Source organism: Peromyscus leucopus, chromosome 14 (assembly GCF_004664715.2).
Source record: "Peromyscus leucopus breed LL Stock chromosome 14, UCI_PerLeu_2.1, whole genome shotgun sequence".
Lineage (NCBI taxonomy): Eukaryota > Metazoa > Chordata > Mammalia > Rodentia > Cricetidae > Peromyscus > Peromyscus leucopus.
In genome coordinates, this window is record NC_051075.1 from 88597525 (window position 1) to 88615480 (window position 17956).

The following is a 17956-nucleotide window of genomic DNA, read 5'->3' on the forward strand; positions in this document are numbered from 1 at the left end:
GCTAACACGTTTGAGACTCACCTTGTTGTGTAGGCGCCACTCGTCTGTCCTTTGTCACTGTGGAGTCGTTCTCTTCCGGGACATGCTGTGGTTTGTTCATCCCAGAGTCCAGTAGTTGACATATGGGTTGCCTCCATGTGAGGCCTTTGAAAAATAGAGGTTTTTGTGTCTCTTGACCAAATGCCTAGAAATTGGCTTTCTGGGATCTGGTTTTTTGTTTTTTCAAATTATTACAATTTGTTTGTTTGTTTTGAGACAGGGTCTTTCTATGTAGTCCTGGCTATCTTAGAACTTGCTTTGTAGACTAGGCTGCTTGTTTGCATACTTCCTGAATATGTTTTTAAGCAATCAGTAAGTATAAATGTATTTGATTGATGGATTGAACTTCCTGAAGCTAAAATGTTGATGGTGTTTCACATTTTTGTCTTTCAAGAATATCCCAATTCCAACTCTAAAAGATTTTGCTAAGACTTTGGAAACCAACACACATGTGAAACATTTCAGTCTTGCAGCCACCAGGAGCAATGACCCCGTGGCTGTGGTAAGTACGCTGTGATTGATGCTGTCAGTAATTCCCAGCTGATGTCTGCAGACCTGTGTTAGAGTGAGGTTAACCGACTTGTTTTGTGAGACGGCGTCTCTCCTCGCCCAGGCTGGCCTTGGATTCACGTGTAGTAGAAGATGATCTCGAACTCCCAGTGTAGTGGAAGATGATCTCGAACTCCCAGTGCAGTGGAAGATGATCTCGAACTCCCAGTGCAGTGGAAGATGATCTTGAACTCCCAGTGCAGTGGAAGATGATCTTGAACTCCCAGTTCTCCTGCCTCCACTTCCCAAGTGCTGGAATTATAGGCCTGAACCACTGTACCCTCTTACACTGTGACTTCTTTTACACTCATTCACTTATTGATTGATTTGGGGTGTGTGTGTGTGTGTGTGTGTGTGTGTGTGTGTGTGTGTGTGTACATGTGTCATAGTACACATGTGGAGGTCAGAGGACCACTTGCAGGAGTCGGTTCTCTCCACCACATGGGTCCCAGGGATGGAATTCAGGTAATCAGGCTTCACAGCCAGTGCCCTGATCCACGGAGCCATCTCCTTGGCCCAAACTGTGATACACACACACACACACACACACACACACACACACACACACACACACATATATGGGTTTTTTTTTCACTTACCATTTTACCTCGCATATACTACATTATGTACCCTTTTGTATTTTTAAATTTTTATTTGTATTTATCATTTTTTTAATATATTTTTTTCCTCTTTGGGGGCAGGAAAGAGATAGGTTCCCAAGATAACAACTCACTGGGTAACCTAAGGTGCCGTCAAATTCATGATCTTACTGCCTTGGCCTCCTCCTCATTTTTTAAGCATAAATGGTGCCTGGAAATATGACTGAATGGTAAAGTACTGGCCTGTGAGTTAAGTTACCTGTGAGTCCCTGTCTTTAATCTCCAGGACCACAAAAAAAGAAGAAAGAATGAATTAACTCGATTTTGATTTCTCATTCAACTGAATATGTTAGAGCTCTTTTTGTGTCAGCATACAGAGGTCTGCTGTATCCTTAGCGTCTGTCGGTTCAGGGTCCCATTAGGGGTCTGTGACTTGGGGTTTGTATCAAATGCTCTCTCTGGAGATGAGTGTGTGGTGTTTGTCCTTTCAACACTAACCCTGACTTGTGTGTGTTGAGCCAGGCTTATGTTCCTCCAGAAGATCGTCCAGAGAGCCTTTTCTTCCCATGGCTGTGCGCAGTCACCCCTCTGGTTCTCCCCCAGCGTCACTAGTCCTGGGTTCCCGCCCGCAGTCCTCCTCGGAACACTCGAGTGCTCCAGGGCTTTCTGCTTACTGGCACTCCTGCCTGGGCAAGCTCATCGTTTCAGTGCTGTAGGTTGTTTGGACATGCGGGTGACTCCAGTCCCCCTTGTACCCGGCTCCTTCACTCTGCACTGACCCCCAGCTACCTACTAAGTAGTGTACCTGGATGTCTAGTGGACATCTCATATCAGAGACTCGGACTAAACTCCTGACTCTGTCCCATGCCTGGTGTTTTCAGTCTTTATCACCAAGTGGCAGCATCAGTCTACTTTCCCTGGTAGACAGGAAACAAATTAAAAGCAATCACTCTTAACTTCCCTTTCTTACAGCCTTAAAGCATAGATTCAGCAGTCCTGTCTTCAAAATATTTTTAGAACCCAGGATAGTCATGCAGGCTCACACATTTAATCCTGGTATTCAAGAAGCAGAGGCAGGAGGATTGCCGTAAGTTTGAGTCCACCCTGGTTTCTTCATAGCAGCCTCCAGGCCGTTCTGGGCCATATGATGAGATCTTATCTTTTAAGAGCAACAAGGTGAGATAGATCAGCAAGTAAAGTCACATGTCACCCAGGCCTGACAGCTTTAGTTCAGTCCTCGGAACCCGTGTGAAGGCAGAAGGAGAGAACTGGCTTCACCAAGCTGTCCCCTGACTTCCTCATGCACACCACAATGCACATGCATCTGCACACATCATATAGACACACTCAAGATTTCTAATGGCCCAGATCCGGGTGCAGGGGTGCACGCCTTTAATTCCAGCAGTCTGGAAGTGGAAGCAGGCCAGTCTGTGCGTTCCAGACCAGACAATGCTCCATTGTGAAGCTTGTCTCAGAGGGGGTGGGGAGGGCTAGAGACGGCACTCATGTAGTGGAGTGCTCACTCAGCATCCCAGAGGCCTGGATTTATCCCTAGCACTGCACAGACTGAATGTGGTAGGACATACCTATAATCCCAGCATTCAGGAAGAAGAGCCAGAATGATCAGATGTTCAAGGCCATCCTCTGCTCCACAGAGAGTATGAGGCCATGCATGAGACCCTGTCTTTTTTATTTTTTTATTAAAAAGTCAGGGGAAAATAATTCAGAATCCAGCCGTTTCTCACGTTTTGTTACTCCTGCCCTGACCCATACAGTTTTGTCTTTTCTGGATCTTCACAGTTGCCTCTCCAGTGAGCCATCTCTGTCTTACCCACCCTCAAACCATAAGGGATATTAGTGAATTAGTTCCTTACAGAAACTGAGGAAGTAGGAGAGGCGATATGGAGTAGAGAATGAATGAACATGAAATAGGAAGAGGAGTTGGGAATGTCAGCACCAGGAAATTACATGTGACCAAAATAATCTAAAGATTATATATGGTGGGGCTGGAGAGATGGCTCGGTGGTTAGAGCACTGGCTGCTCTTCCAGAGGTCCTGAGTTCAATTCCCAGCAACCACATGGTGGCTCATAACCATCTGTAATGTGATCTGATGCCCTCTTCTGGTATAAGAAGCATATATGAAGATAGAGCACTCATACATAAAATAAATAAATCTTAAAAAAAATTATATATGGGAATGTACACGGGGTAAGTAAATACATGTGAGACCTGAGCAGTAATGTAACAAGCTGAAAAATGTAAAGAGAAACTTAAGAAAGTTCAATTTATGAATTTACTTATGGCATGTGCAGTGAAAAATGTGTGCTATCAAAATTTAATCTCCAAATGTTTTCTCTGGATTTCTAGGCGTTTGCAGATATGCTGAAAGTGAACCGAACTTTGAAGAGTTTAAATATGGAGTCCAACTTCATCACAGGCACTGGGGTTTTGGCACTGATTGATGCTTTGAGAGACAATGAGACCCTGACAGAGCTCAAGATTGACAATCAGGTTGGTGCTCTACAGTTAGAATTCGGAGGAAACTGCAGCCCCTGCTGCCAGGAGGGCTCGCTGTAGCCCTCTCGGAAAGATGGTGGTGGAAAGGGGGTGATAAGACTTTTGGGGATCCAGAATACTAATGTACCGGGTGAATATATGGCAAGTCTCTTGAAGTCAGTTTAAGGAATTAGATAGTTGGCTGACTGTGAAGACTTTTACATATGGTTTAGCCCACTTTCCCCAGCTCTTTGAGAGAGCCACACAACAGGTAAACCTTTTGTATCTGCAGAGTATTAGTTCCAAACACAGAGAATATGAATAGAGTTGATTGCATGAAAGAAGAAAAATAGTGCTGCAGAGATGCCTCAGTGGGTGAGAGCGCTTGCTATGATTTCAGGAGGAGCTGAGTTCAGTCTACAGCACCTGTGTAAAAAAAGCTGGCCACAGCCACATCGGCCTGGATCACCTCCAGCATTGGGGGTCAGGGAAAAGCAGATCCCAGGAACTTGATAGCCAAAACAGCAGGCGTCAGGTCCAGTGAGAGGAACATCCCAGTGCCCAGGTTGCTCTGAGGACACCGTCTTCATCAGACCAGTGTGGTGCTAATGCTTTCACTTTTGTGGGGGCACTTATTCCTAGGCATACTTTTTTTTATGTTTTTTGTATTTTATGGTCATATGCATGCATGCATATGTATGTGGAGGCCAGAGGTGTTGGATTCCCTAAAGCTGGAGTAACAGATGGTTGTGGGCCACCTGATGTGGGTGCCAGGACCTGAACCTGGGTCCTCTGAAGAGCAGTAAGTGTTCTTAGCTGCTAAGCCATCTTACCAGTCCCCCAGACAAGTTTTTTAAGAGTGGAAAATATACCTATTAGAAATATTCTCATACAGAGCAACTATTAAATTTTTATTTGAAAAAATAGTTTTAAGGGCTGGGCAAATGGCTTAATGGTGAAGTACCTGCTGTGTAATCACGTGGACCTGAGTATGGATCCCCAGCACCACAAAAAAGCAGGGCGTGACAGTGGACTTCTTGAACTTCATCTTTACAGAAGCAAAAACAGGCAGATCCCACAGGCTTACAAGCCAGCCAGCCTAGCCAAAACAATGAGCTTCCAGTTCAGTGAGAAACCCTGTCTCAAAAAATAAAGTGGAGAATGATAGAGGAAACTATTCTAGTCCACCTCTGGCTGCACACACATGCACAGGCAAATGCATGCACATATGCATACACCACATACACACAAAAAACTTCAGTTATTTGAAAAGATATTTGACAAATGATTCCATGAGTTCTTCAAAATGATTCCCTGAGTCCTTCAAAATAAATCAATTTTGTAGACTATGAAGATAGAAAAGAGATTTGGTAACATCTAAAAATTGAACCAACATGTTTCTTAATCCATGATCTCATATTTTTAATTGAGCTGTAACTCAGTGTGTGATGTTTTGTGACTGGCTTCTTCAACCTAGCATAAAGTCCTGGAGGTCCATCCATGTCACAGAACATGGCTAAATAATATTCTGTCACATTTTAGAGTTTCTACTTTTAGGCTATTAAAATAATGCTACAGAGCTGGAGAGATGACTCAGCAGCAAAGAATCCTTATTGCTCCAGGTTCAGTTCCTAGCACCCAAACGGTGGCTTACAATCATCTCAAATTCCAGTTCCAGAGAATCTGATGCCTCTTCTGACCTTCATGGGCACCAGGCATTACATGGTGCACATACATACATACGGACATTACAAGGAAGACACTTATACATTCACATGCGTGAAGTTTTTGAAAAATCTAAACAAAAGAAAAATAATGCTCCTGTAAATATTCACATCTTAGGGTTTTTTTTTGGGGGGGGGGGATTGTTTGTTTGCTTGTTTTTTGTTTGGTTTTTCAAGACAGGGTTTCTCTGTGTATCCCTGGCTGTCCTGGAACTCACTATATAGACCAGGCTGGCCTAGAACTCACTGAGATCTCTCTGCCTCTGCCTCTGCCTCCCAAGTGCTGGGATTAAAAGTGTGCTCCACCATCAGCCAGCCACATCTAAGTTTTTTATGAACATACATGTTTATTTCTTGGGGCTTACACCTACGAGTAGAACTACTGGATGGTAAGGTAATTCTGCTTTCTGAGCAATTACCAAGGGCCCACTTTGCCACATTCTTGACAGCCACTTAAACAAACGGAAGCATCACATTGTATTGCCCAGACTGTTCTTGGTTTAGGATCAAGCATTTCTCCCCCCTCAGCCTGCCCAGCACCCGGGACTGGAGGTGCCCACTACCATGTCTTCTGCTTGTTCATCTTGTTTGGTTGTTGTTGGTTTGGGTTTGTTGGGGCCAAGACTGAGACAGTCTCATGTAGGCTAGGCTATCTTCTCTGTGTGAGAAGATGACCTTAAACATGTGCTGTCAGCTCCCAGTACTGGGGTCACGAGTGTGCACCTCCGTACCCGGTGGAGTGTGCACCTCCGTACCCGGTGGAGTGTGCACCTCCGTACCCGGTGGAGTGTGCACCTCCGTACCCGGTGGAGTGTGCACCTCCGTACCTGCTGGAGTGTGCACCTCCGTACCCGGTGGAGTGTGCACCTCCGTACCCGGTGGAGTGTGCACCTCCGTACCCGGTGGAGTGTGCACCTCCGTACCTGGTGGAGTGTGCACCTCCGTACCCGGTGGAGTGTGCACCTCCGTACCTGGTGGAGTGTGCAGTGCTGGGGACTGCAGCTAGAGCTTCATGGATGCAAGGCCAGCACCAGCTGAGCTAGTTCCTCAGCCTTTCTGTCTCTTTCATCAGTATGAGGTGGCACTCACGGTATCCACACTGCTTTTCATTTCTATATGAGCTTTTGGTGTCTGTTGAACTTGTAAAAATGTTTTTCTTACGTATGTTGTAGAAATTGGGAAAACTTAAGAGACCAACAGACTCAGCATGGGACTGAATCTTAAATTTTTTAACCTAAAAATGTTTTGATCAGGTTTATTAATACCATTCTTTGTTTCTGATCCTTCCAGAGACAGCAGTTGGGTACAGCTGTAGAATTAGAAATGGCCAAGATGCTTGAAGAAAATACGAATATCCTTAAATTTGGGTATCAGTTCACGCAGCAAGGACCCCGAACCAGGGCAGCCAATGCTATAACGAAAAACAACGACTTAGGTAAGATGTATGCAATGCTCAGTCAAGTCTCCAAATACAACACCAAGCTATTTTTAGAAATAAATTATAACATGGAAAAATAGGTGTCCAGTGCTGCTCGGGCCTTTATACAGCGAGTCAGAGCTGTGCCAGGCTGTAGTGGTCTTCCTGTCGATGGCGAACCATGTCTGTGACAAGCACATGCTAGCTTTACGTGACGCTTTCCAGGACAGATGCTTTGTTCTTGGTTGCCACTTCCTCCTTGTGCTTTGAAACAGAGTCCAACACCACCAGAGAGCATTCTGCCTGTTTACCAAGCAGATCCAGACAGGAATTCAGTTTTATATTATGAAATATCAAGTAAGTATAGTTTAACTCCCTAGCCTGTCTGTGTGCAGTGCCCTCCTCCTGCACTCACCTGCCTCAGTGATCCCATTCTCTTGTGGTCCCTGATTGAAATGAACTCTCTAGTCCTGGATGAGTTAATAAATACTGTGCTTGTAATTTTGTTTTTCTGTGTTTCCAGAAAGTGACTCTCTTTTTAAGTTATGCAATTTACCACCAAAATATTTGACAAGATTCATTGTAGACAAGAAGTAAAAATAAGTCCTCTCAACATGGGTGGTGTTTCCGAGCAGTGTAGTTCTTTTAAGTTTCAGCCAGATTAGCATTTATGTTGCTGTAGCTTCATTCCTTTAATCTAGTTATGTTGTAGAATATTATTTAAGGTGTGTTACTTTTGATTATGCTACATTTCCTTAACTCTATGAAGCTGTGTTACTGTGCCTGTCTAAAACACCTGATGATCTAATAAAGAGCTGAACGACCAATAGCGAGACAGGAGAAAGGACAGGCAGAGCTGGCAGGCAGGGAAAATTAATAGAAGGAGACATCTGGGAGAAGAAAGATCAAGGAATGAGAGAGGAAGGAGGATTTCAGGGGCCAGCCACCCAGCTACACAGCCAGACACGGAGTAAGAAGGAAAGAAAAGGTATACAGGAATTAAAGATAAAAGCTCAGAGGCAAAAGGTAGAAGGGATAATTTAAAGGTAAGTGAAGCTAACTAGAAACAAGCCAAGCTAAGGCCAAGCTTTTATAATTGAGAATAAGCCTCTGAGTGTGAGTTATTTGGGAGCTGGGTGGTGGACCCCCCAAAAGAGCAAAAACAAACCACAACAAGTGACAATAAGGAGATTCCTGGAGGGGGCACTGAATGTATAGAAGGTTGGATGTGAGAGCAAGCTCTACAATAAACTCTCCTTGCATACTTGTTTGAATAAATACAGATTTTTAAAGTGATGTCACTGGCAGGGAAGAGGGGATTGATAGGGATGGGAGAGAGACAAGGTGGGGTGAGAAAAACCAGAATGCATCGTATTCGTGTAGGAGCATGAAGTAAGGTCAACATTAGGAAGATGGGTAGGAAAAAACGGAGCAGGGGGTTAATAGAAGGAGCTAAAACTACACGACAAAGAACTTAGTTGTTTGGGTTTTATGTTTTATGTTGGAGGCATTTGGGAGCTAGTATAGGCTATATGATTATCACAATACTTAAAAATAACATGATTGTTTTACAGACTGAAAGTGAGGTTAGTTAAGACTTACCAAGAGTGGCTACCAGTGAAGGATCAAGAATTTTTACTCTCATGAAGTAGGTTTTGGGAACAAAGATTGGACACCAGGTGACGAAGAATAATCAAGACTGGCCTCTGCCCTTTGCCCTCTGCCCTGCTGTTCACACAGCAGCTGCCTCAGATCTGCTCACAGCTTCATTCTCTTCCAGTGCACTGTGGTCTCTGCCCATAGACTTGGCAGAGAGCCTGGGAACCGCGCTTCCTAACCCAGGGGTCCCAGCGGCCTGACCTGACAGTCTCCTGAAATAACTCTCCTTCAGCTTGCAAATGGGGCTCTATCAGACCTTGTCCTCATCTTTATAATATCTTCTCGTTATCTTCTTACTCTCAGCTGTCCATTGAAATACTTCTGCCTACTCGCCATCTCTCCAGCTAAGAAGTGTCCCAGCTCTAACAGAAAAGAGGTTGTATGGTACACATACAGTAGTCCCTTCTACACTGAGCTGCTCATCTGTACACTAGCTAACTGCATAATCGGCTTCTGTGGAGTTTTGTTTGCTGTGCTCTGTCCTGTAGATCCTGTCTGTAATGCCTTTAACATTGTTTTTGCATGCATTTTAACATCTGAAATGGTTTGCCAAAACCAGTCCAACCTGCCCTAAGACTTGCCTGGTGTTTTCCTTTTCAGTGTCTATTTGTATTTGTATTTCTTTCTGGTCGCCTTGACTTTTTTCTCCCTCAGGTTTTCAGTAGACACTTGAAACTTGTTCCTCATTACTGTAGGCTAGATCAGAGTCAGGAAAAGGTGCGTAGGTAAGTATAGTTTGTGGAGACTGTAGCCTTTGCTTGTATTTTTTCAACTCCACTCAGCCAGTGACTGGACAGTCCGCCTGTACACCAGCAGCCAGCAGTCAGAATAGCATGGGAGCAGCCATTACTGTGGCTGGGCAGGAGCCAGCACACTCTTGACTAGCTCCTCTGACAGCCAGCTCAGGCTAGAAAGAGGCAGTGCCGCGTGACTGGCTTCTAGAGGGAACGCGGGACTCAGCAATCAGTCTGAGCGCAAAGCAGCAAACTGTAGCTCAGGAGTGCAGCTCCTCCTGGTGGCCAGGTTGCCTTTTCCTCACTAGGAACATGGCTGACCTCAGGGCCGGCGTGTAGCCTCACAGCGGCGGATGGAGAGGAGTCCTCTCTACTAAACACTTACTGTGTTCTCTGCACTGCTCTGTGCAGCACGTTGTCACTGAGAGCTGTGGGAATTAGATACTGTTCTAGTTCTCCTGCCAGCGAGGAAAGCTCCGAGAGGCTGACTGCCACAGCACACACCCAGAACAGTGACAGAGCTGTGGTTCTGTTCCCTTACTGACCCTTTGAAGAGTGGTCAGCCATAGTGTTGAATACTGACGTGGTGACTCTTGCTAAAAGCCCTTGGTGACTGATGGTCAAAAGAGCAAGATAGCCGAAGAGCTTACTTGCTACTGGCAGGCTCAGCAATGGCTTCATGTCACCAGTCCATGAAAAGGCCGAGCATCGTCAGGCATCTGCATCTTGTTTGTTCCATCATCAGGACTAGTTGGTCAGCCACTTTCTGGAGCCAACGTTTATAGGACCCAGATGGAAAATTTGTAAAGAGAAGGGAGATTTGGAAAACAGTTCGAAGTCAGTTATTAGAAATGATGGAAGTATTTTTATAGATTCCTTCGATGTAAGGAAATATGGTGTATCCAGGGGAACATGCAAATACTTTTAATAAAACTTTTTAAATTTTATTTTGTGTATTGGTGTTTTGCCTGCATGTATGTCTTTGTACCATGTGTGTGCCTAGAGGCCGGAAGTAGATGTCAGATCCTCTGGAACTAGAGTTACAGACAGTTGTGAACTGCCATGTGGGTGCTGGGAATCGAACCTAAGTCCTCTGGGAGAACATTGAGCCATTTCTTCAGCCCCCTAATATAACTTCTTAGGCACAGCTTGCTGATGTCATTGTAAACGTTATTGTATTAACCAGTCATTTCTCTAGACTTAGGCATACTTTTTGTCTGTAAGCAAATGGCTTGAAAAGTGAGTGCTGAACACGCACTGAACACTGTGCTTTGGGTTTCTACCCAGCTATATGGAAGCACCTATATCATGAGATACATAGCTCTTGTTTAGAAGTCTCATCAAGTAATGACAGTGGCAGGTGACTGGGCCTTCTTTATTAGTGGTCATATGAATCAGAAGTACTCAGTTCACTTTTATGAGATGTTAACTGCATTATACAGAAACTTGTTGCAAGCAAGTTAACAATTTATAAACCAATAGGGATTCATAACCGGCTTTTTTTTTTCCCCACAGTGCGCAAGAGGCGAGTTGAAGGAGACCACCAGTAAGAGTGCCACGGGTAATCTTTGGAAGCCTGCAGATCACCAGAGGCTCCTGTTGGTTACAGCAGATGTAAAAATGTCCTGGGTAGAAGGGAAAAGACTGGAAATCTTTTTTTAGCCATATGCATTATTTTCCTAGCTTAAAGTATTATGTTTGATTTGTAAAATCAGTAATTAGTATTTTATACTTGTAGCCTTTCTACTGAAATCATTTTAATTTAGCTTAATTGAATGGTTTATAATTTTTAGATAAAAGTGCAGTTGTAGAAAGTTTCAGAAGTCATGTATGTAAGAATAATTTGAACACCTTGAGGACCAATCTTTTTTAAATCAAAAAGGGACTTTGCTGACCGACCCCACTGCTAATGTTGCTTCTTGTACATAAAGGATAGGACATGGCGGTTTCCTTTTTTAAAAATCCATGAATTTGGGGCCGAGCAGCGGTGGCACACGCCTTTAATCCCAGCACTCAGGAGGCAGAGCCAGGCGGATCTCTGTGAGTTTGAGGCCAGCCTGGTCTACAGAGCGAGATCCAGGTCAGGCACCAAAACTACAGAGAAACTCTGTCTCGAAAAACAAAACAAAACAAAATCCATGAATTTGGCAAGAGTTTGCTTTTTCCTTATTAGGGAAATAAAATTTCAGAATTTTAAAAGATGACTCAGAATCTGATATATCTACATAATCCAAAGCAGGCCTCCAGGAGATGACCGGTCCTCTTCTGGGAGACAGAACAGTGCCCTGAGTTACAGGTTTCTATACTTGTTCAAGGGACCTCAGCTACACTGGGGTTGGTTTGTTGTTTGTTTGTGTTTGTTTGTTTGTTAATAGTCCTTAATTCTGCCCCATTGCCTACCTTGTTTGAAAGTATAGTTATATCTAAGGTTACTACAGTATTTCATCTTGCTGTGGGCATTACATTTTTGTAAAAGCTAGTGGTTAAAAAAGCATCCAAGTAGAGAGGTCATTTTCTTCTCCATAAAAGGCTCTTGGCCAATACTCAGTTAGAGTAAAAGAAAAAAAGAAAGGTGCTTTAGATACAGGAGGGAATCCAAGCCCAAAAGCTCGCAGGATGGCAATTAAACTGGTGAGCACTGTCAGTCAGAAACTAAAACGTGAGCTGGCTCTGATGGCTCCCTCCTATAATCCTAGCACCTGGGAAGCTGAGAAAGGAACATTTCCAGATGTTCAAAGCCAGGCTGGACTACATAGGAAATTCCAGGTTCGCCTGTGAATGTGAGAACCTGTGTCAAGAAAAGAAAGATCTGTACCGTGTGGTAAGACGCTAAGACGCTTCCTGTGTGACGCCACAGGTGCAGTGCAGCATTTCATGAACAGTTAACCCCACTCCACAGTGGACCAGCCACACAAAAACTGCTCTTTTCAGAAACCTAGCCTTAGTAGGTGCTGCCTTTCTTCTTGTACTTTTAAAATCCATATGGTAAAGAAAGAGAGAGAAAAAAGTTGTATAGCGTAGGTTATCTTTCTCACCCAGGCGTGAGGACTTGAGCAGCGTACCTCAGAGTGGGGCTGGGCGAGGCTGCACACTGACGCCCTTCTTGAGGATTTGGGTTTGTGTCTGTGCCCTGTCCCGGGGCAGCTCCTACAGGAGTAGCAGAGGCAATCACAGCCACAGACAACAGAGAGGAACAGGTCCAGGGAAGCGTGAACAAGTTGACTTTTGTTTATACATTCCAGTTCTGTTCTGTAATGCATTGTGTATCTGAAGAAAATACTTCTTTATAAGTAACTTAAGTGTGAACTCATCTGATGGAATAGGGAGGCAGAATCAGGTGGATCTCTGAGTTTCAGGACTGCTATTACACAGAGGAATTCTGCCTTGAAAAATAAACAAAAAAAGAATTGTAATGGAGAACAGTGTTTACCTTCATCTTTAAAAGTGTGGCACCTCTTGACTTTTTAGTAACTCAGTACTTTCAAATTCCTCTGAGACTTTTATGACATAGTAATAAATTAGGACTTTGCAACAGTTTTAATTTTAAGCCAGAGATTTTCTAAACCCTCGGGTTTTATGTCAGGTTAAATGGTTTATTCTTAAATAAAAATAACATTCACATTTTTAAATTGCTCTTTTAAAAAGCTTTAAATTGCCCATTTTATAAAACTGTGTATTCATATTTGTTTTGTTATAATTTTCAGTATGTCCACATGAAATTGTATACGTTAAATTCAATGTTAGTGGCTAATATTAATACCTTGAAAGTAGATTTTGGTGCTATACATTTATAGCTAAAACCTACTGGAGTTTAAAGAATAAGTAAAATACATTTTCTAAAGGTGCCTGTCATTTCAAAGACCAAATAAACATTTTGTGTTAAAAGTATTAGCAGACTGTTGGTGATTTTGAGGAGAGTGTCCGTGACCATTAAGTTGTACATTATCACTAATCAAATTAGCCACACACTTTATACAAGGGGGCACTCCTGAAAAGTTATGTAAAAGATATGTAAATAGAACTTTAAAATTTGTTTTCCAACTGATAATCCCTTCATGTGTTTTCCTTTAAAGGCGATATAATAAAATTATAACAGAAAAGTGTCTCAATAAAGTATTAGTTGTATGCTACATCATGTTTAATCCTTATTGCCACTAAAAATAAGTTATTAGGCTTCATAAAACCTCTGGTTCCCAGGGCTGTCTCACTTTTCCTGTCTAAAGTCAGGAACCACTGTTACCACTGTTAGGAGGCAGATGAAGCATAGCTCTGCTGGCGTCACAGCCACTGCTGGCGTCACAGCCACCGGCACCCTGGAGCCCCGCCATGTCTGCCTGGACTCTGCCAGGGCTGCTTCGCTTTGAACAGCAGCAACTAAAGACATGGCAGCCAAGAGAAATGAGCCTGTAGGCATTTGAGAGTCTACTCCGCTGTTGCTGCCAGGCACAGGTGTGAGCTCTGGGATCTGAACATCTGTCTGCAGAACTGTCTCCTCCATCAGTTCTCACAGGTGACCATGCTTTCTAGATAGTTCTCACCCTTAACACTTGCCGTTAAATTGAGAAAGTCCTTCCACGGGTAAGGATTTTATGTCATGTTGACTTTTCTGCACTATAATTTGGTTCCATGAGTCCTTCCTTATAAAAATTAAACATAGGGGCTGGAGAGATGGCTCAGTCATTAAGAGCATTGGCTGCTCTTCCAGAGGTCCCAGGTTCAGTTCCACATCAGGCAGCTCACAATCTCCTGTAACTCCAGTTCAGATACGATGCCCTCTTTTGGCGTCTGTGGGCACCTGCACACATGTGGTACACATGTAGACAAGCAGGCACACACACATACACAGAAAATAACAAAAACAACATGCAGACTTTACAGTAAACATAACATTTCATTTTAAATAAGTAAATTTAAAGATTTAGGGCTGGAGAGATGGCTCAGAGGTTAAGAGCACCGACTGTTCTTCCAGAGGTCCTGAGTTCAATTCCCAGTAACCACATGGTGGCTCACAACCATCTGTAATGAGATCTGGCGCCCTCTTCTGTATACATAATAAATAAATAAATCAAAAAAAATTTAAAGATTTATTGATTATGTATACAGTGTTCTGCTTGCACGTATCCCTGCAGGCCAAAAGAGGGCACCAGATCTCATTATAGATGGAATTGAACTCAGAACCTTTGGAAGAGCAGCCAGTGCTCTTAACCACAGAGCCACCTCTCAGGCCCCACATTTCATTAATTTTAAACTTCACTTTTCAGTCTTATAATTTAGAAGGGCCAACCTTAGAGGTAAGGTAGGAAAAAGATACTTCTCAGTAAATTGTTTTAACCATTGCCACATATTATTTTTTTGTTTTTGCTTTGTCATGTATTTTAGAAAGCCTTAAAGAGCAAAGGATTGGACCTGAGGTATCTGTTTTAAAGGCCAGGTGAAAGTAGCCTATAACACTACAATACCACTTGCTCTGTTTTGTTTTGGTTTTTTTTTTGTTGTTGTTTTTGTTTGTTTGGTTGGTTGGTTTTGGTTTTGGTTTTTTGAGACAGGGTTTCTTTGTGTAGCTTTGCACCTTTCCTGAATCTCACTCTGTAGCCCAGGCTGGCCTTGAACTTCCGCCTGCTTCTGCCTCCCAAGTGCTGATTAAAGGCATGCGCCACCATCGCCCAGCTGCTCTGTTTTGTTAACTGATGCAAGTTCACACCTTTAGGGTAACCCCTCACCCTTAAAGATTTCACTCCTTTTTCTACATTGTCGGTGTTTTGGTACAGAGCAAATCCCATAAAAATCTTTCAGATACTGTAGTTTCTATATTCAGATAGGTTTGAGAATGTGTGTGCATGTGCACGCTCATGTGGACACGTGCCAGGGCACACGTGGAGGTTAAGGGACAGCTCTGACGTTGCTTCTCTCCTTCCACCTCTACATGGCTCCCGGAGATCAAGACAAGCGCCTTGACGTCCATACCAGCTCACTGGCCCCACTTTTTTTAAGCTGGATTTTTATATTACAACCCATAATCCAGAGGGCCCAATTACCATTTTCACAAGAGCACCAAGGACACAGTTTCTAAGAGTCTGCTTCCTTTCTCCTTGCTCTCGTTCAGTAGCTGACTATGTATACTCCCAACTGAATAAACAAAATGAAAAGAACTCCCAATGCAGAGTTCTTACACAATTACTTTTTTTTTTTTTTGTCCCCCACCCACCCCCACAATTCCTAATAATCAGATGTCTCTACTTCAGTTATTAAGAAAATACAGAAGCCAGGTGGGTCTCTGTGAGTTCAAGGCCAGCCTGGTCTACAAATCAGAGTTCCAGGACAGGCTCCAAAAAAAGGTACACAGAGAAACCCTGTCTTGGGGGGGAAAAAAAAAACGTAGTTGAGGCCATGTTGGGTCGAGGCTGCTGGTTGTGTGGGCTGAACCACTCTGTGCACTTACAGAATGACTGAGTTGTCTGAAGATCTCCAGCCCCAGACGCCAGTGCCGTAGTCAGAGCCAGCCTGGCTTCCTGCTGAAGGCCTCCAGCCTGCACTCTCTAGTGCGTGCTGTTAGCCTTTGCATCTGCAGCACTGATGGCCCCTGCCCTCTGAGTGAGGCAGAGGGTGGCACACATTTTGTTCACCTTCTGGATCTGTTCAGCATACTCACTGTCTTTTTTGGTGTTCCACAAATAAGATCCATGCTTGGGTTTACTTCCTGTAGTAGACATCTAACTTAGTTAGGGTTTCTAGGTCATGATGAGACACCATGACCACAGCAACTCCTATAAAGGAAAACATTTAATTGGGGGCTGGCTTACAGTTCAGAGGTTTAGCCCATTATCATGGAGGGAAGCATGGTGGCATGCTGACAGATGTGATCTGGAGAAGAGACTGAGAGTTCTATATTTGGATCTGCAGGCAGCAGGAAGAGAGAGACGCTGGGCCTGGCTTGAGCTTCTGAAACCTCAGAGCCCACCCCCAGTGACACACTTCCTCAACAAGGCCACACCTAATAGTGCCACTCCCTGGTGGCCAAGCATTCAAATCTATGAGCTTATGGGGGCCATTGCTCTTCAAACCACCACATCATCCAACAGCTGTATCCACCTCAGAGAACACAGCTCTCCTGCCACCAAAGTCAAGTTGAGCCCATTACAGCCCAGAGACCTGTCTTCTGTCCCCAGAGACTCCTCTTTGCATTGGTCAACGGAATTATTCTGGTATGAGGCAGAGCATCTCCACCTGCCAAGATCCTGGTTTCTCCAGATTGGATTCGTTTGGGGGAAAACTGTAGCCCTCAGATCTGCCTCCTCCAGTGATCAAAGGTGGCATAGCAAACCGAGGTCACTGAGAACAGAACCGTGTGTTATTGTGGATCTTTATGTCTGTGCCTGGCTTCGCACCATGGGACCCTTTTGTGTATTGCTTTGACACCCCCACTTCCCCAGTTATCCAGCAGTGTGCCTTTTTAAAGGGCCCAGTAGTGGGGTTCACATGTAGCCTTTGACTTGTCACATGGGGACACTGCAGCCTTGTGCTGTTGAGGGTGCACCATTCCAGGCACCACGGCCTTGGAGGCAGAGACTGAAACATCGGTAGTTTCTCTTTCCCCTCAGCAGGAGTCATTGGTTTCCTTCTCTTGTGGCTAGTAAATACTCTTCCTAATGCAATGTGAAATTTCAAGTTCTGAAGGCTGGAAAGCCAAGGCCTGGATGCCGGCAGATTGAGATCTGCTTTGCAAATGGCCTCCTCACTGAATGACATGAGGCAGAACAAGCAGCAGCAAGTTCCCTCTAGGTGTTTCTCCATTGGTATCTGTTCTGGTGGAAGCTCCACCTCAGCCCCTGGCACCCGTATATCCAGAGTCTGGAATGTTCTGGTGGAAGCACCACCTCAACTCCCCCCCCTCATCTCTCTCCCCCCAAACCTGCCCCCTCAAAGCCCACCAAAAGCCAGCCCCTTTCTGGGGCTGCTCAAGACCGTGCCCACAGGTTACTTATGGCCTGGTAGCCATATTTGCCATGTGACTCTTCCCCTGCCTTTCCAAGGGTCGCCTAGGATTGCTTTGCTCTGTTCACTAAACCTGGGTTTATTAATTCAGCTTGATTGGCTTATTACATTGATACAACTGGAGATTCAAAACTTATTAGTATGTGTAGCAATTTTTAACTGTTTATTTCATCTCTGCTTTAAAAAAAAAAAAAGATGATGAGGTTTGTTTTTGGTTTTGTTTAGTTTTTGGTTAAGGTTCTCACTGTGTTACCTAGGCTGGCCTCCAACTCAGTGAGCTTGAAGAGGCCTAACCTAACAATACTGGGACTAGGCCTCACCATTACAATAACCAGGAAAAGCCACAAACTGTACCCTGCGGGGGACCAACCAGAATGGAGACAGACAAGTACTAGATGCTCTAGAACTTGAAAGATAGCTTACATCACTTGTATAGAGGTTGCCAGTTTCCTTGCAGCAACGGCAGTACCGGTCCCTGTTTGACAAGACTTCTGTTACCTCACTCCTGCCCACTCAGGAGTTCAGGCCCCATCTGAATCCGGAATTCTCCTACCCCCGAATCCTTTACTCCTTAAAAACCCTGCCGTAACTGAGCTCAACGCTCTCCCTGATCCAACCGCTGTGTCTGAACAGACAGGAAGCCCAGCTCAACCTTGCAATAAAGGCTCTTTGATTTTGCATACGAACTCGGACTCCTGGTGGTCTCTGGGCGCTCATGGCGCAGGCATAACAAGCCCTGCCTCAG

General features: G+C 44.2%; 1 protein-coding gene across 3 annotated transcripts in view; it reads left to right on the forward strand.

The window, feature by feature from the left end:
* Tmod3 (tropomodulin 3) overlaps positions 1-11240 on the forward strand; it is a 60239-nt gene extending 48999 nt beyond the window's left edge. For 2 of the 3 annotated variants that reach the window (XM_028865030.2, XM_028865039.2), the window contains exons 7-10: positions 434-541; positions 3557-3700; positions 6700-6844; positions 10735-11240. In XM_028865030.2, coding sequence (XP_028720863.1) covers positions 434-541; positions 3557-3700; positions 6700-6844; positions 10735-10769 — 432 coding nt within the window. In that variant the 3' untranslated portion in view covers positions 10770-11240. Of the gene's footprint in view, positions 1-433; positions 542-3556; positions 3701-6699; positions 6845-8788; positions 8862-10734 lie in introns of all 3 variants that reach the window. The other variant, XR_003734065.2, reaches the window with a different exon arrangement.
* Positions 11241-17956: the final 6716 nt, after the last annotated feature.